This window comes from Onychostoma macrolepis, chromosome 21 (genome assembly GCF_012432095.1).
Source record: "Onychostoma macrolepis isolate SWU-2019 chromosome 21, ASM1243209v1, whole genome shotgun sequence".
In the NCBI taxonomy this organism is placed as follows: Eukaryota; Metazoa; Chordata; class Actinopteri; order Cypriniformes; family Cyprinidae; genus Onychostoma; species Onychostoma macrolepis.
The window spans coordinates 28,648,234-28,674,701 of NC_081175.1; the positions used below are offsets into that span (position 1 = coordinate 28,648,234).

The 26,468-nt window shown below is 32.5% G+C and overlaps 1 protein-coding gene across 1 annotated transcript; it reads right to left on the reverse strand.

Moving 5' to 3' along the window:
• Positions 1-3,336: 3,336 nt before the first annotated feature.
• Positions 3,337-18,538, reverse strand: st8sia3 (ST8 alpha-N-acetyl-neuraminide alpha-2,8-sialyltransferase 3). The gene is made up of 4 exons (XM_058757313.1): positions 18,100-18,538; positions 14,612-14,731; positions 9,848-10,405; positions 3,337-4,119 (listed from the first exon to the last, which is right to left on the reverse strand). Exons 1-4 carry the CDS (start codon positions 18,261-18,263, stop codon positions 3,837-3,839), a joined length of 1,125 nt encoding a protein of 374 aa, XP_058613296.1. The 5' UTR covers positions 18,264-18,538; the 3' UTR covers positions 3,337-3,836.
• Positions 18,539-26,468: the final 7,930 nt, after the last annotated feature.

Genomic DNA, 26,468 nt, shown 5'->3' on the forward strand with positions numbered 1-26,468 from the left:
ACATACATACACACACACACATTATTTATATATTTTATATATATATATATATATATATATATATATATATTAGTGCTGGGCATCAATTAATCGTGATTAATCGCATCCAAAATAAAAGTTTTTGTTTATATAATATGTTTGTGTATACTGTGTATATTTATTATGTATATATAAAGACACACACGTACAGTATATATTTAGAAAATATTTACATGTATTAACATGCATATATTTATATTCACATGATTTTTATTATTTATAAATATTTAATATATAAACATAACATATTCTTCTTAAATATATACATGCATGTGTGTGTATTTATAAATACATAATAAATATACACAGTACACACTCATATATTATGCAAACAAAAACTTTTATTTTGAATGCGATTAATCGCGATTAATTGTTACCCAGCACTAATATACTGTATATATATATATATATATATATATATAAAACCCAAAATATCAAAACATCACATTGTAGCAACAAAATCTGGAACGATAAAATTAGTGTGAGGAATAATATCACAATTAAGTTTAGATGTGAACACTTTTATAGTGTTTTGCATACTTTTAAAACAATTTTACAAACAAAACAAAAACTCCTTGCATCAGAAAAATAAATCATGATCCCACGAGACGTTCAGACGTCTCCTGACAGACTTTTGCGTGTGAAGCTCTTTGGTAGACGTCATTATGTTGTTCAGATTCATTCTGGGTGTTAAAGGCTTTTAACATTCGTTTTCTTTTTTCGCTAAAACATGACGATTTTAGATGTTTATATAGTATATGCATCGTACATTGAAAATAAAATGACTCAACAACATTACTGATAAACAGACAAATGAGCGTAATCAAACTGACACACGAGTTCAGAGAAACTTCATATGATCAGGCCAGAACTGTCTCGGCCAATCACATCACTTGTTAATCATCTCAGCCAATCAATTTGTTTGTTAATCCACTTGTTCATGCAATTTGTAATTTGCATGTGAAAACCATTTTAGCAAATCACTGTCAGACTAAATAACCACACGTTCGGCCAATATAGTGTAGAATTTATGCTGGATAACTATAAAACATTAAACACATATACAAATAACGATTATGAAAATACTTCTGCTGCATTTCATTAAATTAAGTTTCATATGAAAACAGTTTTGTCACTGCATTTGGTTCATTCTTACCTATACGGCAAAAAATATATTTTTTTCTGCCTAAAATATATTTTAAATATATGCTGTAAACAGTGAAGCTCAATGAAATATATTTTAGAAATTTAAAATATATTTACTTTCAACTTTCATATCCCAAAATATTTTAAAATGTATTTCAGAGGCAGGAAAATACATTTCCAGTAACCAACATTTAGGCTTTATTCATTATTTATTTTTATTTAAATGTATAATATGTTCATATGCGTTATAGGTTTTTTGTTAAATGTGACATATGTGTATGTGTTTTCTTGGATTGAAATATATGGAGGGCAAAATATATTTTTAAAATGCTTTAAAAATATATTTATATTTTTAATGTACATCTTCAGAAATATACAAAAAATGGCTAAAAAATATATTGGTAGAAAATATATTTAGGTAAATATATTTTGAAACATATTTGAACAAATATATTTTTTGGCCATTTTCTATGTATTTATTTATTTTTTTACATATTTTGAAATATATTTAAAAATATATTAAAAATTATATTTTTTGCCGTATGGGTTCAGAAAAGCCAGAAACAAACAACTCTAGCATAATCTTTAGCAATACATACCCTTTTATATTATCATCTATAAAACAAAATTCTGTATATTAAAAAGAGAGGAATAAATGTTTAAGACGACGTGACACCAGGTTTTCAGCACACACAGAAATATTAAACATTCATGAAGACATAAACTGACATCATTCATAATCATAAATTATATTATATGTAAAGTAAACATTTATATTTCTGTAGCTCTCACGAGCCAATCGCAGCCTCTCCTTGAGGAAGCCCTGCCCAGTGGCTTCACACTGGTGCAATCTGATTGATTGACACAGGCTGTGTCGAATTAAACGCTTTGATTAGACTTAACTGTGTCTATATAATAATTCAACAACATAACCTAGTAATCCATGCAGAATATAAGCGTCATCCTTGCCCTTCTCTGACTATTTACAAAACGAGACTTTCTGAAGAAAATGTGCATGGTGTTTGATTGTTTTGTGGGTCGTTGGCAGGGTGTTTCTAAGCGGTTGCTAGGGTGTCGTCATTGGTTGCTATGTGGTTACTTACTCGAGTCCATCTGGTCTGTAGATAATTACTCAAAAGAAACCTTAAAGCATTTCTTTGATGTGCTTTATATTTGCATTATATTTATTATATTGTATCATGACGCTGTTTTATTGTCCATTTGATAAAATGAACTGTTAAAAGCTTTGAGCAGATACAACTTTACAATAAGATTCCATTAGTTAACATTAGTTAATTCTATTAGTTAAATGAACTAACAATGAAAAAACATCTAAAGCATTTGATAAAAAAATCAAATTAATAATAATAATATTAAAAACAGATATGCCCATGCAGCAAAAAAATAAAAATAAAAACTGGCTAAATATATGTTGTAAAGAGTGAAGCTCAATGAAATATATTTTTTCAAATTGAAATATTATTTATTTTTAACTTTCATATACCAAAATATATTTAAAAATGTATTTTAGGTGCAATAAAATACATTTTCAAATATATTTCCTTTTGCTACATGCAAATATTCACACATCTTATAGACAACATTTAGTTTTTCTTCAAATGTAACATTAGTGGATTGAAATATATGGAGGGAATCACTTTTTAAAATTGTTTTAAAAATATATATTTATATTTTTAAAATATATTTTCGAAAAATGGCCAATAAATATATTGGTGGAAAATATATTTACATAAATATATTTTGAAATGATTATTATTTTGGCCTTTTTTGTATATTTTAAAATATATTTTACTCATTTATTTATTTATTTGCTGTATGGGTAAGCTAACATATTAACAACGAACAACTGTATTTTTATCAACTAACAATAACAAAAGTTATATTTAACAAAAAAAATGGCCAAAAATATATTGGTTGAAAATATATTTAGAAATTATTTAAATTTTTGGGCTGTTTTTGGTACATTGTAAAATATATTCAATTCAATTCGATTCGATTCGATTCAATTCAATTCAATTCAATTCAATTCAATTCAATTCAATTCAATTCAATTCAATTCAATTCAATTCAATTCAATTCAATTCAATCCAATCCAATTCAATTCAATTCAATTCAATTTAATTTAATTTAATTTAATTTAATTTAATTTGTTGTCGTATGGGTGAACTAACATGAGCTATTAATAAGCAGTTGTATTTTTAATAAATAACAATAACAATGACAACGTTATGGCCAAAAAAATATATTGGAAGAAAATATATTTACAAACATATTTTGAAATTATAATTTTTTGGTAAATTTTTGCATTTTTAAAATATATTTAAAATATTTTATCGTTTTGCCATACGGGTGAGCTAAATCTTAATAATACTGCAGAAAAAGTGTTAGCTGATATTAGTTAATGCATTAACTAATGTCACCTTATTGTAAAGTGTCACCAGCCTTCCTTTCTATCACTAATGGCGCCAATTCTAACACTGATATCATTAGTTATCAATAACACTGCTGAGCTCAGTGTGGATAGATTCAGAAATAAAATCCAGAGCAATCACGACAAGCGTCCATTAGCGAGACCGAACGACCCAGCATCCTGACCGCTGACCTCTGACCTCTGACCCTGACCTCTGAGCTCAGGCGCAGTGGGACAGGCTGAGTTTGAGGACGCCGTCTGCATGCATCTTGAAGAGCAGTTTGAACTCGGTGGGCAGCTGGTGCGACTCCTGCCACTTGGTGGTGAACTTGGTGCCCTTCTTGTCATAGTAATGGTAGGGCAGCTCTTTGCCCGTGTTGGGGTCCCAGCCGAAGGGCCAGAATCCGTACAGGTGCACCTGTTCACACAGAGACGAGGCCAGCGTGAACATCAGGATCCCTGTGCTCAGACGCTTTGGGGAAAGCTGCTTCGTTTTCCAATACCTGCAGACAGCAAGAGCGGACACTTCTGTTTATGTCATTTATGACCCTGGACCACAAAGCCAGTCATAAGGGTCAATTTTGTGAAATTTAGATTTATACATCATCTGAAAGCTGAATAAATCATCTTTCCATTGATGTATGGTTTGTTAGGATAGGACAACATTTGTCTGAGATACAACTATTTGAAAATCTGATCTTTACTTAATATCCTAATGATTTTTGGCATAAAAGAAAAATGGATAATGTATTGTTGGCTATTGCTACAAATATACCTGTGCTACTTATGACTGCTTTTGTGCTCCAGGGTCACATTTAGACATATACAGTATATATAGGCATTTCTAAATAAATCTGTTTTTGGATATTTTGAGATGTTGTAAACTGGAAATAGGATTAACAAAATCAGTCTGTATTAGCTGAGCTTTAATAAGTATCCTCTTTCCTATACTTGTTTCACTTCTATTTCAGTTTTAATAACCATTTCTTACTATGTGTAAGTAAGTTATTGCTGTTTTATTTAGCATGTGTGTTTGTCTCAGTGCTATTTTTTAGGATTACTGATAAACTAATGCAGTTTGATTTGTATTTGTTATCTATTTTAGTTTTAGTTACAGTTGTAGTAATGTTGTCATTTTATTAGTTTCTTTTTTATTATGTCTGCATAGGTTTTTTATTAAGTTTTAGTTTGATTTAATTATTAGAGTTATTTTAGTACTTCAACATACTAAATGGAAATGAAATAATATATATATTGAATTTATGGTAACACTTTACAATAAGGTTCATTAGTTAACATTAGTTAACAACATTGGTAAACATGAACTAAGAATGAACAATACTTCTACAACATTTATTAATCTTAGTTAATGTTAATTTAGCATTTACTAATGCATTATTAAAATCACAAGTTGTGTTTGTTAACATTAGTTAATGTACTGTGAACTAACATGAACTAACAATGAACAACTGTATTTTCATTAACTAACATTAAAAAAGATTAATAAATAGTGTAATAAATGCATTGTTTGTTCATGTTAGTTAATACATTAACTAATGTTAATAAATGACACCTTATTGTAAAGTGTATACATGTATATGTGTGTGGCTGTACATACACATATGTAGTTGTTTTTTGGTGTTTGGCTTAGTGTTATGTTAGAATCATTATTATACTCTATATATACTCTATATAATACATTATATATTTGTTGTTTTAGTATTTTGAATTATTTTTAGCTTTATTTTTTGTTTTCATTTAAATGTGTAGTTTTGAAATGTTGTTGTATGCATTTGTCATTTTTATTTAATTTCTTTATTTTCTTAAATGTGTATATATAGTATTTATAGAGTTTTAACTTTTAGTTTTAGTTACTTTTTCTTATTTGTAAGTCGCTTTGGATAAAAGCGTCTGCTAAATGACTAAAAGTAAGTAAAAGTAAGTGTTTAATTCTGTTTGTAGGTTTGATGAGCATTTGGGTGTATCTTGCAAAATCTGTGCTTATTATTATTTTTTTGCACTATGGAATTGATCATAATGTGAAATATCATTCTAATGCCCTTCATTAAATGATATTATTATATTAGTAAAATCGTATTTATTCTGCAATGATTATAAAATCATTTTAATTCGTAAAACCTGATTTTTCTTTTCTTTTTTCTTTTTTGTATTATGCTAATTATGACATCAACAATAATAAAAAAATAATAATAATTCTAATGCCCTATAAAATGTATTTTATAAAAATATAATGAATATAAAATTTCATTAAAATTTAAAAAAGTTTTAATGTCCTTTATAAAATTATATTATTCATAAAATTATATTATATACTGTATTATGATACATTTTACATTCATCAACCAACTAATTTATTTATTATACATAAAACCAGTGATTTAAAAAAAAAATAATTACGTTAATAATAATATCAACAATAATGTGAAAATTAATTATAAATCCTTTATAATCTAGTCTACAGTCTATCACAGTCTATCTGTCTATTTATTATATATATATATATATATATATATATATTTTTTTTTTTTTTTTTTTTTTTGTAAATCAGAATAAAAATCAACAACTCTGGAATAATATCAAATAGCAAAAAAAAATATTAATTATGTAATTAACACAAACATTAAAGTGTTTCCATAAGGGCTGATCTCAGTACATTCTGCACTTTGGCTCAAATTCACCATCGCTTTACCTGCAAAACCCAAACTCTTCCAACACAGAACTTCAGTGTGAATTAAGTCAAATATCTTCATAAAGAGTTGATGGCAGTGGACCAGTGCACACTGAACAGCGTTTACCCAGAAACCCCCAGGAAACAAAACTAATGTGTTTTACCCAAAGTGGCACATGTGTCTGCAGGAAAACAGTGACAACACATCCATGAAGGTCAGTGGCTCCTGTGTATGTGTGTGTGTGTGTGTGTGTGTGTTCAGAGGTTTCGCTCAGAGCAAGGTTAGTTCAGCCAGCATCTCTAATACAGTCACAGAGACACTGAACACAACACTCAACTGCTGGGACAATGTGTGCATTTGTGTTTATAGGTCCATTTATTCCGTAACATTAAAGATTTTAATTCATACAGCTCTTCTATGATGAACATGCTTTCAATTTCTCAATTAAAATCATTCTGAACATGTCGAGGGGCTTTAACCATTCTGAGCTTGTAATGATTTTGCAATAATTTTCTAATGTTATTTATTTATTTACTTATTTGTGAGCTAAAAAACAAACAAACTTTTAATCAGTTTCTAATAACTTTCTATTGTTGTTATTTATTTATTTGAGATTTTACAAATTCTTAAAATATAAAAAAATGTATTTATTTACTTTTAATTTTAATATATTCTTCGCCATATCCACATGCAGTTTATTGCACTTCAGCGTGGGCTCTCGCGTGAGTCAACGCTAAATGCCACCTGTCTCTATCTTGCAAAATTCTCAATAACAACAAACAATTGTGTCTATTTAAATAAAATGTCAAAATATTTAGAAAATATTAAATAAAAGTTATAATTAAATCATGAACTCTCCGATGTATATGCAATCACAGACTGTTAAACCCAGCATCTATGAATCCTCTTGTGAGCGTCTTCCAGAGTGAAATCACTTCGACTCTGTTTAATGGGATTGCAGTAGATTACAGGACAGCAGCTCAGTCAGTGAATGAGGGTTAAACCGGGTAACTCTCACTTACAGACATCCTGATAATCTCATCTTCTACTCGGGTACCACGTCCAAAAACCATCATGATAGCACTTGGTAAGGCCACACCTGATCATGATTTCTGCTTCTCTCAATTTATGAAGAGATATTTGCATTGGTTACAAGGCTTCATGGTTGTGGTTTGCAATAACACGCTTTAATGACTTTGCAATCATTTTCTGTTATTGTTATTTTAAGATTTTAAGAAATTATTTTAAATAATAACCTTAAATTCTTAAAAAAAAAAACTGAATCAGTTAGTAACAATGTTCTATAATTAATTAATTATTAATATTTGTTAGTAATATATTTTTTAAAATTACAAAATATAAAACTAAAGCTTTCTATTTTTCTATTTTGTATTATTTCTATACTTATTTATGTACTTATTTATAAAGTCTTTAGTTTTAAAATATTATTAATGCCAGGCTGAAATTATAAAATAAAAAATAATAATAATAAACAACTCTTAATCACTTAGTAATAATTTTCTATTATTATTTAAAATAACTTTAGTTTTCAAAATATTATTAATAAAGTTTATTAACATCAGGCTGAAACTGTTTAAAAACCGTTTGCAGTTTTAATCAGTATGCAACCATTTTCTATTATTTATTTATTTATTAAACAGTTTTGAAAGAGTGTAAGAAATTCTTAAAGGGGTGGTTGACTGGTTTTTTTTTTCTAGGCTCGATTGTGTTTATGGGGTGCAGTCTAACATGTGTTAATGCTTTGTTTAAAAAAAAAAAACACATTATTTTTCACATAATTTACCTTTATTCTACACCGCTCTGTCCCTTCTCTTTTGAATGCTCTGATGATTTCCTGGTTTTATGAAGCCACTCCCTCAGAAATACGTGATGGGCTCAGATAGGTTGGCTGGCCTAGTGTGTTGTGATTGGCTAAATTACCTAGTCCTTGTCCAGAAACGTCACGCCCCTTTCCTCAGTGCTCCGGCGTTGTATTGTAAACAATGGCATCATCAATATTGCGTCATAAATATTAGTGAAGATGATCGCACAGAACCTGTTCAAGCATGGCTCTTAGGACTTTTCAGAATTGTATGTTTTTTGTTAGTTGTTGTCTCATACTTTTATATATGCTGTTATTTGTAAATGCTACTGCTTATGTTAGCTTTTAATATACAGTTTTATCCTGATTAAAGCTTTAATACAGCACTGCGTCCATGTGCGTCCATGTTTAATGCTTCTCATAGCATTTTTAAAATATCTGTCTGTCTATACACATAAAGTGTATAACTGGACCACAGTTCATTGTTGGAGCTGACGAGCTGATGATCTGAATCAGAGAGAGAGAGATGCAGAGCAGAGCGCGAGGAACAGGATTAAGAACCGCTGCTTTGGAACAATGAACAAACTTGTGAATGCATTAGAATCATTAGAAGACAGAATCGCGATTCATATATGAATAGATTTTTTAGTGCACCCCTAGTTTTCTCTTCCTCTTCTCTAAAGCGGTGCAACATGGCCCTGCCCCCTTTGCTGCATATTCCCGGGGGGGCGGGGTTTGACTGGGTTTGTGATGTCACAAACCCGGGAAGTAGCTTGTTGTAGTCCCTACGAGCCATTTTTATAGGCATTAAACTGCCATAATTTTAAAAGACGATATCTCCGTTTGCATTGAACTTTCAGTGTCGTAACTTTGCAGATATCGTTCATGCTCAAACAGCAACATTACACACTAACTAACGTTAATCAACCACCCCTTTAAAAGTTAAAAAATATAAAACTCTAAAACTAACTATAAATAAATATAAATACAGAAAACCTTAATTTCAAATTATTTTCTTTAATTGTTCTTATTTTTTTCATAAAGACTTTAGTTTTAAAATATTACAAACTATAATTATAAAAACACGCAAGTCTTTTTTCTATTTCACGCAGTCATTTGCATTGTTTGCTGTGACTAAATCTGCGAGCAAACCACACATGTTGACGTGATTCGTACTTATGTGCAAAAAATGTTATTTCGAATTGAGATTATATTTTTGGAGCCAAATAACCATGATTAACTGTTTAACCTTTATTTATATGTGACCCTGGAGCACAAAAGCAGTCATAAGCAGCACAGGTATATTTGTAGCAATAGCCAACAATACATTGTAAGGGTCAAAATTATCCATTTTTCTTTTATGCCAAAAATCATTAGGAAATTAAGTAAAGATCATGTTCCATAAGAATATTTTATAAATTTCTTACCGTAAATATATCAAAACTTAATTTTTGATTAGTAATATGCATTGCTAAGAACTTCATTTGAACAACTTTAAAGGAGATTTTCTCAGTATTTTAAATTTTTTGCACCCTCAGATTCCAGATTTTCAAATATTTGTATCTCAGCCAAATATTGTCCGATCCTAACAAACCATACATCAGTGGAAAGATTATTTATTCAAATGACCCTTATGACTGGTTTTGTGGTCCTGTGTCGCATAATTATTATACCTTTATTTTAGTATTATATTTTAGTAGCTTAGTTCTCAGATCTCACCTGTTGACATACTGCATAATGTTTCCCGGCCAGGCTAACTGTACCTTCAGCTGGCCCTTGTGCTCTACGAAGAAATCGACGAGCGTTCGCGTGACGGTGGCCGATGTGTGAAAGAAGAAGGCGGGAATCCAGAGGATGGCTCCATCCAGCTTCTTCAGGCTCAGGTAAAAGTTGTTCCTGTCCTGGATGGTCAGCAGGTTGTTGTAGTATTTCTCCAGGATGCTGGGGTTGAAGGTGGTCAGGTTTGTCCGGCGGCCCACGTCGCGACGGAAGACCTCGGTCGGTGCAAAGTTGCAGCGGAAGACGAAGTCGTAGCTGTCGATCTGCGCGCCGCAGCGGCTGCCGGTGAGGATACCGCTGTTGCCCACCACGGCGCAGCTGTTGAAGCGCTTGTTGAGGACAGGAGACGAGTCTGGCAGCAGTGACCTGAGGTTCTCGCCGATGGAGAAGACATATTTGTGACTGGAGTAGTCGTAGTGCATTAGCTGACCCACACGGACGCTGCTCTTGGTCAGTGTGAAGTTGTGCGCGACGTTGATGTACTGGGCAATCTCTTTACTGGAAAACAGATAAAACAACATCCAGCGAATGAAATGGACTGAATCATATAGAAAAAAGAATTACGCCAACTGCTGAAAAATGATTAATCGCGTCCAAAATAAAAGTTTTTGTTTATATAATATACAGTCATGGCCAAAAATATCGGCACCCTTGGTAAATATGATCAAAGAAGTTTTAAAATTAATTACTGTACACACATACAGTATATATTTTGAAAATGTTTATATGTATTTACATGCATTTACAGTGGGTACAGAAAGTATTCAGACCCCCTTAAATTTTTCACTCTTTGTTATATTGCAGCCATTTGCTAAAATCATTTAATTTCCTCATTAATGTACACACAGCACCCCATATTGACAGAAAAACACAGAATTGTTGACATTTTTGCAGATTTATTAAAAAGAAAACTGAAATATCACATGGTCCTAAGTATTCAGACCCTTTGCTCAGTATTTAGTAGAAGCACCCTTTTGATCTAATACAGCCGGGAGTCTTTTTGGGAAAGATGCAACACGTTTTTCACACCTGGATTTGGGGATCCTCTGCCATTCCTCCTTGCAGATCCTCTCCAGTTCTGTCAGGTTGGATGGTAAACGTTGGTGGACAGCCATTTTAGGTCTCTCCAGAGATGCTCAATTGGGTTTAAGTCAGGGCTCTGGCTGGGCCATTCAAGAACAGTCACGGAGTTGTTGTGAAGCCACTCCTTCGTTATTTTAGCTGTGTGCTTAGGGTCATTGTCTTGTTGGAAGGTAAACCTTCAGCCCAGTCTGAGGTCCTAAGCACTCTGGAGAAGGTTTTCGTCCAGGATATCCCTGTACTTGGCCGCATTCATCTTTCCCTCGATTGCAACCAGTCGTCCTGTCCCTGCAGCTGAAAACACCCCACAGCATGATGCTGCCACCACCATGCTTCACTGTTGGGACTGTATTGGACAGGTGATGAGCAGTGCCTGGTTTTCCACACATACCGCTTAGAATTAAGGCCAAAGTTCTATCTTGGTCTCATCAGACCAGAGAATCTTATTTCTCACCATCTTGGAGTCCTCCATGTGGGCTTTCATGTGTCTTGCACTGAGGAGAGGCTTCCGCCGGGCCACTCTGCCATAAAGCCCCGACTGGTGGAGGGCTGCAGTGATGGTTGACTTTCTACAACTTTCTCCCATCTCCCGACTGCATCTCTGGAGCTCAGCCACAGTGATCTTTGGGTTCTTCTTTACCTCTCTCACCAAGGCTCTTCTCCCCCGATAGCTCAGTTTGGCCGGACGGCCAGCTCTAGGAAGGGTTCTGGTCGTCCCAAACGTCTTCCATTTAAGGATTATGGAGGCCACTGTGCTCTTAGGAACCTTAAGTGCAGCAGAAATGTTTTTGTAACCTTGGCCAGATCTGTGCCTTGCCACAATTCTGTCTCTGAGCTCTTCAGGCAGTTCCTTTGACCTCATGATTCTCATTTGCTCTGACATGCACTGTGAGCTGTAAGGTCTTATATAGACAGGTGTGTGGCTTTCCTAATCAAGTCCAATCAGTATAATCAAACACAGCTGGACTCAAATGAAGGTGTAGAACCATCTCAAGGATGATCAGAAGAAATGGACAGCACCTGAGTTAAATATATGAGTGTCACAGCAAAGGGTCTGAATACTTAGGACCATGTGATATTTCAGTTTTTCTTTTTTAATAAATCTGCAAAAATGTCAACAATTCTGTGTTTTTTTTGTCAATATGGGGTGCTGTGTGTACATTAATGAGGAAAAAAATGAACTTAAATGATTTTAGCAAATGGCTGCAATATAACAAAGAGTGAAAAATTTAAGGGGGTCTGAATACTTTCCGTACCCACTGTATATTCATATTGTTATATATTAATATAAACAACATATTTTTCTTAGATATATACATGCGTGTGTGTATTTATATATACATTATAAATATACACAGTACACACACATATTATGTACACAAAAACTTTTATTTTGGATGCGATTAATCGTTGCCCAGCACTAATCTTTATATATATATATATATATATATATATATACTGAATATTCAAACTTCTCTAATTTGTAGACAAAAAAAAAAAAAAATGTAAAAGAATTTAAAAACATTTATATTAATATTTCATATGCATCTAATATGTGATTCCATACTTTAATATTTTAAGAAATATTGTACAAATATGCGTCAAATTAAATATGACATCTACATTGATTAATAATCATTATTATTCCGAATTCCTTACAGTTTTTTTCAACTGCTTACACACAAAATCTTTACTTGTCACACAATTTCTGAAACCTGACACTCAAAAAGCAGAAGCACACACCAAATCTGCAAAACCTTACACTAATTCTCGACATTTGACTCAATTTTGAGTTTTCAATTTCAGAAAACACTTTTTTGCAAAACACAACACACAGTTCTCTATGTAACACACACAAATCTAACAGGAAGTATCTTGATTTCCTTTTTCAGACACAACCATTTAAAATGCCACACTAATTCATCAGTGCTTCACACTAACTCCTCACACGCACAAACACTCATTGCTTTATTTAACACCAACCAATCAACACCAAACCAGAATAGGCCTAGTTCAAGGTCAAGTTATACAGGTTTTCTTGCTTCGTCGCTTTGATGCATTTCTCAGATCAAAAATGAAACTCTCAGAACTACTTTATTCAGCCTTTATTCAATCATCTAGTCACTTGTGCAAATCATAAAAGCAGTTTCTCATTCTTTTGAACAAGTTGTGACTGCTGTGGTACATTCATGCAACTGATTGTCTGCGGTTTCCTACATTATCAGTTGCTAATGTCATGTTGCTCAGAATGTATTCTATAGTACTCTGTGCAAGTCAGACCACTAGTAAAAGTGTAACTGTGAATTCGATCCAGTCTCTTTCAATCAATATCACACATACAGTAGTGTAAATTTGTACTTTTGAAATGGATATATGGCATAATAAGAAGTGCAGCCTTCTGCATTTCAATACAGTAACTGTCATCCAAACTGTTGCCATAGTTTACATCAGGTAATACTAACAGAGAGCACTGCTATATTGACAACATGACTAAGCAGTTTGATGATCTTGTTTGTGAACAATGAAACAAGGACTTTTTGTTCTGATGGCACTAATATGTTCATTGACGTAAATACTTTTGAGAGATGAACTAAAGATTTTGAGTAAGTGACAGGCTTTTGCAGGTAATCCATTGTGTGTGGTGCTGTTTGCACAAATTGTTTTGAGAAATGCACATTCTTTTTGCCAGTATTACAGTAAGCATAATTCGATAAATGCACCAAAGTGACGAAGAAAAGCTGTAGGTTTTGAACAATGGATGCAAACAATGTATTTCCTTTCTTTCTTACTGTGTAATACTGTATTCAGAACCACGAATGCTTACAGTTAAAAAAAAAAGTTTGTTTTCAATCTTACGTTCATGTTTACCATGAATTTTTCATGGAGTTGTTAATCTCTCTGCCAATTACTTTCAATCTTGTACAGAAATGTACACAGGAGCTCATGAAAGAAGAGCTTTATGTTTTGAATAACTGTGTGTATATGATATATCCAAAAATATAATATTATGGCGAAAGTGTTTGCAACATAAGACAAATGTTTGATTTTGAGATGTGTTTGTGATATTTTGAATGCAGTGCTTCATTTTGCAAGAGATGTGAGGCATTTTGCATTTTGTGTGTGCAATTCTTGGATTTGTGTTTTGAAAGTTTTGAAAAAGAGAGGCAAAGTTTTGAAAATGTGTGTAAGCAGTTTAAAAAAACTGTAATATTAAAATCCTCTCCACTGTGTGTGTGTGTGAGAGAGAGTGTGTGTGTGTGTGTGTGTGTGTTTGTGTGTGCGCGCGTGCGTGTGAGAGTATGTGCGTTTTTGTGACAAACGAGGACATAAATTTGTATAATGACAAGGGTATGACAGGTATTACAAGGAGAAGGTGACTTATGAGGACATTTCCCCATGTCCCCATATTTCAAAAGGTTTATAAATCAAACAGAGTGAGTTTTTTTTGAGAAAGTAAAAATGCAGAAAGTTTCCTGTAAGGGGTAGGTTTAGGTGTAGGGTTGGTGTAGGGTAATAGAAAATACGGTTTGTACAGTATAAAAACCATTACGCCTATGGAGAGTGTGTGTGTGTGTGTGTGTGTGTGTGTGTGTGTGTGCGTGAGAGAGAGAGAGAGATGTTCACCTCTGCTGTAAATAAGCGCTCTGGTTGAACCTCCAGCTGCTGGACTCCTGCAGGTTCTCGTTGAGCGCATTATTCAGCGACGTGAACGCGGGATCCAGGAACTTCATGGCCAGTTGGGATCTGATGAGGAGATGCAGAGACAGAGGAAATGAGAAACGCTGTTTCTGTTCCACTTCACAGGACGGCCCGATCGCGGCTGGGATCAATGAGAGCCATCCAGGCCGCTGTCAGTCAGCTCGCGCCCGGGGCAGTCGATGGCCGCTCTAATTAAACAGCCGCTTTTAGACTCCACGCCTGCTCGTTTGCTCACTCTCGTTTGTTAAAGCTCGTTCCGTTTCATTAGCAGAGCTGTTCGAGTCTGGGTTACAGCCTCAGAGGTCAGGACGACTCAAGTCACTCACAATATCCCATCATCTGTCACACATCAAACCGGCTTCAAAAGAATTGGTGTAGAAACTAGAAATTGCTAGTAGATTTCACAATTAATTACAAAGGAATTGCAAGTAACACATTGAATTAAATGTGAAATTTTGAAGTAAACTAAATAAAAAAACGTTTTGTTGTAAATCCAACAAGATTTTTTACAAGAATATAGAATCTCGGTTTGTCTACTTCAAAATTTCACATTTAATTCAATGTGTTTCTTGCCATTTCTTTGTAATTAATTGTGAAATTTACTAGCAATTCCAAGTGAAATTGGTTTCTATACTTTTTTTAGTGCAGAAAGACTGAAATAATATATATTTTTTAAATTTTATAAAAATGTATTTTTATAGATTTAACACCGATTTCAACCAATTTGCATTAACTTAATGCATAAAATAGCAGAAGTGTTCGAATTCTGTTTGGCATTACAATATTTTACACAAAAATTACACATTTTAGCTTAAATATTCATCATTGAAAAATAAATGTTGTGCACTCAGTTCATTTTTCCTACTGTATGGAAATGAAGCAGATTTTAAAATATATATTTTCAATATATATAATAAATATACATATATTTAAAATATTATTAAAAAAACAGTTTGCGACGAACTTCATGTGGCTTTCTTTCTTTCTTTGTTGGTTGTCATTTTATTATAAATGCACAAAACTGATTTTAGTACTTCAGTAGATTGGTATATGAACATTACTGTACATCAGTTAATAAAATATATGCTTTATACTGTAAGTATATACTGTGAAATTAATAATACCTAAAACCACAGATGTCAATAGATATTAAAGTTAATTACTTGATTTGAACTTTACCCTCATGTTGTATTCTGGTCATTTTGACCCCGAGAGGATTTTCTGTTTCCTGAAAATGCAAGTTAATTTTATCGCACTGAATCAAAATGTACCAACTTTGCTCAGACAAGATATGACAACTTCCCAAAAACATCATTTTTTATATTTTTTCCCACCTAACATTTGTGGTGCTCCCATTCAAAACCGACCATCCTACAAAAATATGGGCTTGTAAATCTCTCATTATGCTTTATTATCACCAAATATTGTATTCAATGTGTTTATCAACTTGTTTTCTTTGATTTAGCACAGGTTTTGCATTTCTCTTTGGATCTGACTGATTGTAGGCTTCATTGATCTGAGCTCATTATTTGCTCAAAGCATTATTTATAGACCATTTTGGCGCATGAGCTCAGATCAACGAGGCCTACAATCAGTCAGATCCAAAAATAAACACAAAACCTGTTCTAAATAAAAGAAAACAAGTTGATGAACAGATTGAATCCAAGATTTGGTGATAATAAAGACTAATGAGAAATTTACAAGGACTTTCTTAAACGGCTGCTCATTTTTGACCAGGAACAACACATTTCAATGCAGTTCTGCTAGTCTTGGCGTAGGCTCTCTCTTCACTGGCTGAAGTTCAAATGACTCACAGTAAAGCTGAGTAACATATGGTCATATCTTCCGCAAGACGTGCGGGATCAAAATGACTCCTGCTATGTAACCTTGACTGCAGCAGAAGCGTCTGATTGCTGACTGGAAATGAAACTGCCAGAGGAGTAAATCAGGACCAAGGACAGCGGCACCGTCTCAGACCATCCTTCAGTCTCACAGACCCACAACAACATAAAACACAGCGCTGTACTTACACCTTACAGTCTTCATGCTACTATATATTTGAGATAACCACAATAATTGTGCAGCTGTTTACATTTCAAACACATTTTGGCAAAATGTGTCTTGAGAAGCCAAAAGCTGTGTGTTTGCAAGAAACAAATCCATCAAGACATTTTATAATAATCCAATCACACTTTCTCCAGTGATAAGATCGTCTGCTCTGAATCAGGAGAGAAATCTTCACAGATCAAGCGTTATAAAACAGTCCAAAACAGCTCTAAACAAATACGTGGCTGGATTTTGATGTGATAGACAACAGGAGATGGACTTTTTGACTGGATGAAGTGTTATTATGGATTAGGGATGTTTTACTGATGGATTTGTTTCAGCTTTTGTCTTCTGAAGATGTTGACTGATGGACTGGAGTGGTTGTGGATTATTGTGATGTTTTTATCAGCTGTTTGGACTCTTATTCTGACGGCACCCATTCACTGCAGAGCATCCTTTGCTGAGACACTGATGCAGTGACACATTTCTCCAAATGGCCTGAGTGAGTACATTTACAGCTAATGTTCATTTCTGAGTGAACTATTCCTTTAAATTAATTCCATCAAATGCACAATATTGTGTCCCCTTTTCTGATAGGTCATATTCAGTATATACTGTATATAAGTATTTTATCACTCTTAAAAATTAAGATTTTAAAATGCTGTTTTCACAGCAATGCCATAGACTAGCGTTAAAAGCGTAGTAAAATTGATATTACTATTGTGGTTTTTATCTTTATATTTAATTTTGCTGTGCTTTTGTTATTTTTTATTAGTTTTTGAAAAAAAAAATTGTTTTTATTATTTTTTATTAAACTATATCAAAATGAGAAACGTTTCCTTAGCAACTAAATTAATTAAACTACGTTTAACATTTTATTTTATTTTAATTTCATTCTTTTAAAGTTGTTTTATGGTGTTATTTTTACTTTCAGTTGTATAATAAATCGACCATAAACGTATTTGCCTATAAAAAAAAAATTATAATAATAAATCTTGATATGAAGAATGTTGAAGGATATAAATGCCAATCAAGAACTTCAGTTCTTAAGTCTGTTAGAATCGAATGCACATATAGAATATGAATGCAGCAGCTGACTGTTCAGAAATCACTACTCTGCGAAATATGAGAATGTAGGTTAGTCCAGCTTCATGATCCAGGAGCGAACTGCGCATGCGCGCAGAGCATCATGACAGAAGGACAAGAGAGGCCTTTCCAAAATGTGATTAAAACACGCTTTGTTAATCTACATGTAGGCTATATCTGCACACATGCGCATTAGAAACACCCCCCTTTTGAATTCCAGACATAAACACCCCCGTTATGAGATCAATTTAATGAATGTAAGTGATAAATCACTCACTCACCGAAAGCCCGTGTGGAACATGTACATCCGCGGCCCGCCAGCGTTGGCGTATTTTGGAGCGCTGAAGATGAAGTCTTTCTTGATGGACACGTAACTGATCAACGATAAAATGAGCAAAGCGACGCTGAACATCACCAGACCCAGAACACTGACGACCCGAACCATCTCAGCCCAGAAACACTGCGATTCACACACGGAGAACGAGCATGGTGGACGCGACGCGCCGCGTCAGACGCCGATGATGATGCTGCTGATGCTGAGGAAGAGCAGGGGTCCGCGGCGGCTCTCATCAGCACCGGCCGCTGCCATGCCGGATCTCGGGCTAAAGTCGACGGGGAGCATCATCTCCGCTCGCGTTCAGGAACGGAAGGCGATATTTAAAGGAGACTCGATCCTGTTCAGAGAGATGCAAGAATTAAACAAGTCCCTGCCGCTGACTGAAGCGCTGGAGGATCCGCGGACACGAAAGGGTTACTCGGATTATCCTGATCACACACACACACACACACACACACACCTACAATATCCTCATAACAAAACACACAATATTATGTTCTCATGTTAATTTACAATTTTAAATTAATATAATAAATACATTTATATTGCGATTTTATGAAAATATTAACATTAAATTACATCAGTGTGATTATTTTTATCATTATATTTACATTTAGTCATTTAGCAGACTCTTTTATCCAAATGAGGACAACGGAAGCAATCAAAATTAACAAAAGAGCAATGATATGCAAGTGCTAGCTTAATGCAGTACATGTAGTAAGTTTTTATTATTATTATTATTATTATATAATAAATAAAAAGAAAACAGATAGAATAGAAAAAGAAGCCTGTGTTAGAGGCCTTTTTTACTTTTGTTAACAGTATAATAAATAAAAAGAAAACAAATAGAATACAAAAAGATTAGAAAAGCTAGTGTTAGTATGTTTATATATATATATTAAATATAAAAAAATATTATTTTTATATTTGTGTTGTCATATAATAATATATACACCAAGAAAGTCTAAAAAAACAAAAAACAAACATCCAACGTAATGTACAAAAACAAAAAAAAAACAACAGCAAACCCCAGCCCCCCACAATGTCTGAGCAGTGATGTTATCTGCAGAGATAAAGATTACTGTAATCCCAACATCATGCTGAGCTTTATTATGACAGAACACAGAATAAAGCTCATTCACTTAGACTGGGGGGATTTATGACTCATAGAGAGTTTGTATTTATGGAAATTAAAATATATACTAGAAATATGAACATCAATATCTGCCTCTCATGTTCTCAAAACTTAAAAAGCATTTTAAAATAACGCATGCAACCAAACACACAAACCTTTATGATCAAATCAGGCCCTTGCTAAAGAAACAGACTAAACTGTATAAAGTTTAACTACAGAAAGCTATTAGTGAACGCCGGTGATGAATCTGGCCTTTTGTAAACACACTGAATGTCTAATGCACTTTATATAAAACATTAGAGGCAGCGCAGGATATAAACCACACAAATATCAATATCTGATATCTCACTTCTCTACAGAACACAATAAAAGCTGTGAAATTGCTCTTTCTCTCATGAAAAGTTAAAAAGGCTGCAAAGGGAATAATTATGAAAAACTCATCAATTTCAGCAGCAGCAGGGAGAATTAAAGATCAGTTTAGTGGAGCAAAACCAAACGAGTTTAAAATAAACGACTTTCTGGAGCAGAGAGAGTTATGATCTTCCAAAAAAATCAAAGATCACAGTGAACTTCATCTGCAAAACAACATTCACAAAAACAAACAGACAAACGACTCTTACTGCACAGTAGAAACGCATTCTGTCCATATGAAATCTGATACATGACAGACAAAACATGTAAAACTCATATTTGATTACAAGTCCATTTGTGTGTGTGTGTGTGTGTGTTTTTTGTCTATCACAATATATAATACAAAGTCATATACATATACCATATAAATGTTCCCTCTTCTAAATACTTTAATTAATATTTTGAATTAGTTTCTGTTGTGTTTTTTAATGTTTATATAGTTTTTTAATAATTGTTTTAATTTCAGTGAATAAAAAAAATTACAACATAAATAAAATTGACTTTTTATGCCGTAGGTTTGATTTTTATTTTTTAATTACTTTTTTAACATAATTATTACTTTTTATATGATTAATGTCTTTATTAATGTCTTGTTTTGTCACTTTTTACATTTTATTCCATAATTGTGACATAAAAATATGAATTTTTTAAATGTGAATTATGACTTCTTGTGTCATAGTTATGACTTTTGTCATAATTACATCTTTTACTGTCACAATTATGACCTTTTTATGGTAACTTTTAACTTTTTTGGTCAATTTAGAATTTTTATTTCAAAATTATGAATTTTTATCTCCTAATTTCAACTTTTTATGCCATACACTAAAACATTTTTAGTGTAGAAACAATTTTCACTCAAAAAGTGCTAATAATTTCACAAATAATTACACACAGCAAGTAACTTTTGTTTTATTTCAGATTCAGCAAAATGTTTGGCTTTATTTTTCATCAATTATAATAACCCTGTTCTGACATCCTGTACATCAACATATACACAGACAAAACAATATGTGAATTTAAAAAAATTTGCATCATATATTTGTGAAATATAAATGTAACAATATATTCACAATTCATTATAATACAATAGCTGAATAGAATTAGCAATAAACGATTGAATATATTATTATACAGTATATGACCCTGGAGCACAGAAGCAGTCATAAGCAGCACAGGTATATTTGTAGCAATAGCCAACAATACACTGTACGGGTCAAAATGACAGATTTTTAGGATATTAAGTAAAGATCATGTTCCATGAAGATATTTTGTAAATTTTCTACCGTAAATATATCAAAACTTCATTTTTGATTAGTAATATGCATTGCTAAGAACTTCATTTGGACAACTTTACAGGTGATTTTCTCAATATTTTAATGGAAAGCTTATTTATTCAGCTTTCAGATGAAAAAAAAAGACCCATATGACTGGTTTTGTGGTCCAAGGCCACATATATAATATATTTGTGAATATGAACATAAATATAACAATATATGTATATTTAATATATTTATATTTTTTATATTTATATAATATAAAATTAGCAAACGTTGACAACTGTTTAATGTCAGTAGACAATGAAGAAAATGTGTATTTTAGGTTTGAAGTGAAAGAAAGAGGAGAAGAGTGAGGAAGTCCAGACGTGGTTGTGGGATGTTGAGGTGAAAATGAGCAGAACTGTACGGCTGAAGCGTGGGTCAGATGAATGGGGACATTATATGTGGAGACGGCCGCTGTGTGTTTGATGTATGGCTCAGAGGTCAGCGGGTGTGAGACCTGTGTGTGTGTGTGTGTGTGTGTGTGATGGCCAGGGAGGGATGCGGTTGCTAAGCAACAGTCTGACCAGCGCGTTCCCTGGGATTAATTTCCACGTGCAGAAGATGAGCAGCGTCAATCACAGCCACGCTCGTTCATCAGAGCACAGAAACAGTGGCTAAACACCCACTAAACACTCATCCATGTGCTGCTGTCAGCCCAAGAGAAACGATGCATTAGTGGTGGAGTTCAGCTCAACTGCAGTAGGATGTTTTCAAATCTTTTTTTACTCTGACAATCTGAAATAAAAGTATTACTTTGACTTTAACTACCAATGTGTATATGTACACTACACTATCATTCAATAATTTGTGGTCAGTAAGAATTTTAAAGTCTCTTCTGCTCGCCAAGGCTATATTTATTTGATCAAAAATACACAAAAAAACAGTGAAATATTATTATAATCGAAAACAGCTGCTTTCTATGTGAATATCTTTTAAACTGTAATTTATTTCTGTGATGCGCAGCTGAATTTCCAGCATCATTGCTCCAGTCTTCAGTGTCACATGATCTTCAGAAATCATTCTAATATGCCGATTTGCTGCTCAAGAAACATTTCTGATTATTATTAATGTTGAAAACAGTTGTGCTGCTGAATATTTTGGTGGAAACTGTGATACAGCATCTGTTCTCTGATCTCTGTCTCTCATCTAACCTGGTGGACATGTACTCATGCATCACACTGACTGACACACACACACACACACACACACACACACACGGTATATCTTAAAATCCATCTTTCAACATTATCCATTTTCTCACATAAAAAAGAGGGACAGGTATATGACAGCAGGACTTTTTACCCATAAACCCCTTCACTGGTGAACACAAAGATCAGTGCTGCTCCCAACTCACATATTATCAATCTTAAAAAGCACAAGAATAAAGCATGTCCCAAATCATATCTTTAATGTATCTTTAAAAACTATTTAAGTAGTATCATTCAGATATGAAAGCATAATTATTACAAAGCAATAATTATTATTGTCATAATGTTTTTGTCAGAATTATCACTTTCATGTCGATTTTGTCTTTTTTCTTTCTCAGTTCTTCTCAACTTCGACCTCTGTTAATTTTTCTGTCATAGTTATGACTTTTTATGTGATAAACTTTTTAATTTAATGTTTTTAAGTAAATTTTTACATTTTATTTCATAATTATGACAAAAAATCTAAATTTTTATGTGTGAATTAATCATATGTCATAATGGCATTTTACTTTATAATTTTGCCAATTTTAACATTTCATTTTATTATTATGACTTGGTATCATTTTGACTCTTTATTTGTATAATTATGACTTTTTATCTAATGATTTCGATTTTTATGCTATACGCTTACCAAATTTGGTGTGGAAACAAATTTCACTCAGAAATTACTAGTAAATTTCACAAAAATTACAGCAAGTAACACACTGAATTAAACAAGAAATTCAGAAGTAGAAAATTTTTCATAAAAGATTTCTCAAATAATTTACTAATTTTACTACTTTTTTAAATTATTTTTTTTACAGTGTAATTATGAATGTTTATGTCAAAATTATGCCTTACCAAACAATATTTCTTTATCTTATGTGGCAGAAATGAGTTTCAATTTGAGGCAGAGTAAATGACCTATGTCATAACCTTTTGTCAATTTTGACTTTTTATTTCATAATTATTACATAGTGTCTTATAAATTTAGGGGAGAGTAAATGATGTCTATTTTTATTTTTGCATGAACTGTCCCTTTAAGGGCTTTATTGCTGCTGTTAATCGTGACTGCAGAAACATCTAATGTAAATTAGGAATGTAGTATTTCTAAAGCAAATAGTAATTTTTAATCACTTTAAAATATTTAGAAATTATTCAAACTAAAAAATAGCCATGAGTTAATGGCATAATCAAACAGTGCAAAGTGAGAAAGCAGCTCACGCCTCTCTGAAATTAACTCAAAATGTTCCTGGACAAATATTAGTTTTATGTTAAAACTGATGATCTTTTATAACCTCTGTAGACACAGACAAATCCAGCCGGACAAAGACTGTTATTGTGTGTGTGTGTGTGTGTGTGTACAGTCTCTAATAGATGATTGATTCAGCAGCTCTGTGTGTGTTTTATGTCTTATCACATTCCTGCGCTGCTTCTGTGTGTGTGTGTGTGTGTGTGTGTGTGTGTCCGATAAGATCTGCTGCTGTCTTCACATTAATGGCTTCACTGATAACATTAAAACACACCTGGAAACAATGGCAGGAGAAATGACACAGCATTCAGACCTTTGACAAACACACAGACAGCAAATGTTCAACCTTCAGCACATAAAACAAAGTGTGCGGCTCATATTCTGAGTTTAAACTCTTTTTGGACACATTTTATCTACTTCTCATGACAATCACAAATACTTCCTTGTAAGAAAACATGTCATCAGACCTTTACAGAAATGAATCTTTATCCATTTTTTGTCACATTTTAAGTCATAGTTGTTTGTTAAATTTGACTTTTTATTTCATAATTTTGACTTGATTTGATCTTTTTTTGTCATATTTATGGATTTTAAGTTTTGACTTTTGATCAATTTCATATTTTTATCTCACAATTTTGACTTTTATGTCAGAAAAATTAATTACAAATAGTCAGTCATCAGAGCCATATTTTATTTCTTTGAAGGTATTTTAGGCGAAAGTTCTGAGACAAAGTTGATACACAAATAAAACAATTTTTTAGCATCAGAATTTCATCTTTTTGTGTCATCATCATGACTTTTCATCTCAATTTGAACTTTTTTATGCCTTAATTGTTTGTCAATTTTGACTTTTTATTTAATAATTTTGGCTTACGTCATGATTTCATCTTTTTATGTCATGATTTAATCTCAATTTTGACTTTTTTTTCAGAATTTTGACTTCACGTCAATTTTGACTTATGTCAGAAAAATAACAAATAGGGATTCTTTTGAGTCATATTTCATTGAATGTGTTTTAGGAGGAAAATCTGGCAAAACTGATACATAAATAAAATAGAAATTTTGATGTCAGAATTTTTACTTTTTATATCATGATGACTTTTATGTCAAATTTGCTTGTCACAGTTTTTTTTTTTTTTTTTCAGTTTTGACTTTTTATTTCACATTTTTTGACCTATGTCATGGTTTCATCTTTATCATATTTATGACTTTTAATCTCAATTTGACTTTTTACATCACCATTTTGGCTTTTATGTCAGAAAAATAAATACCAAAGTAGTGACTCATTTGAGACATATTTTATTTATTGGAAGGTATTTTATGAGAAACATCTGAGATAAAGGTTTGGGGAACTTTGATATTTCAGACTTATTATGAAAGGCAAAGTGAAGTTTGAGACATTATTAAGATTTCTTATGAAATCCTAAAGACACATTTGAGATACATACTGCTGTCTTTTTCTTAGGAGAAACATCTGAGAAACTTCTACATGTGACCTCACTGTGGAGAAAGATCTGAGATTTGTCTTTCCTATGTGTAGCTTCATTGATGAAGCACAAGAAGCAAATCAGTTTAATGATGTCATCAGCATGCACTTACATGATTAGCACAGATAAGACAGCCGGCAACATTAAGATAACACTGAGATAACGTGAGAATAATGAGGGTCTGTAGCAGCTTTCTGCCACTGTGAAACATTAAACACTGATCTGCTCGCCTCACATTTGTTGAATTTTACATCCTGATCGCTTCATACTGTTTGTTGTGATGTAATTAATATTCAAAATGACGTACAATGTAAACGACTATGAATGATAAACAACTTTCTGTCTTAAAAGGAATAATTCACGTCACCTCCCCCGCCCCCCATCATCATTTTCTTTTCTCCTGTAGAACACCAAAGAAGATATTTAGAAAAATTTCACGAAGCTCTTCATCAAGCGAAACTATTTCTTTAACGCTTTTGACCTGACACCAAATAAAATGGAAAAATGATAAAATATTGACTTGTTCCTGACAAATATTTGACAGGCAGACAGTAGATGTCAGAGGTAGTAATTGCAATCTTCTGCAGAGCAATTAGCAGCTGAAATATAAATTAAACAACATGGTCTGAGCTAAGGCCAGCAGAAAGAAGATTAACAGGTCGAGACCTCATTCAGAGACAATCTCCTCCCATAAAACACCAATCTCTCCTAATGTTTTTTGTCAAATGCATTTCAATCAAATTACATTTCTAATGCAGGAACGAAGATATATTTTTAGATTTTTAGTGGTATTTGTTTAGCTGAGCATCACTATCACTACTGATCATAATTATGGTTAGTGATAAACATCAGTGTGTAACTTGCCCTGTATTATACAGTGCTTTTTTTGTAGCTTTTAGTCCATGTCTTTACAACATGCTAGTGGATCTGTAAAATTCCCTGTAGATGTTTTCAAATCAAATATACTATTCCTCCCAGAGAAATTCCTCTTCACACATTCCCTGAGACATTAAGTCATAATTATGAAAATAAAAGTCAAATTATGAGATAAAATGTCATAAATATTAAATAAAAAGTCATAATTATGATATAAAAAGTCAATATAATACAAATGTCAAAATTATGAGAGAAAAATTCATTATGACATTAAAAAAGTAAATGATGCGACATTAAGTCATAATTATGAGAATGAAAGTCAAATTATGAGATAAAAGTCATAAAGATGATATAAAAAGTCAAAATAATGACAAAAAGTCAAAAGTTATGAGATGAAAAGTTACAACAATAAAAAAGTAAATTATGAGACATTAAGTCATAATTATAAGTCAAGTCATAAATTAAATAAAAATTATAATTAAGATATAATTCCACATAATGACAGTCCACATAATAAAAAAGTCAAAGTTATGAGAGGAAAACTTATGACATTAAAAAGTAAATTATGAGACATTTAAGTCATAATTTCAAGACTAAAAGACAAATTATGAGATAAAGTCATAAATATGACATGAGTCAAAATTGT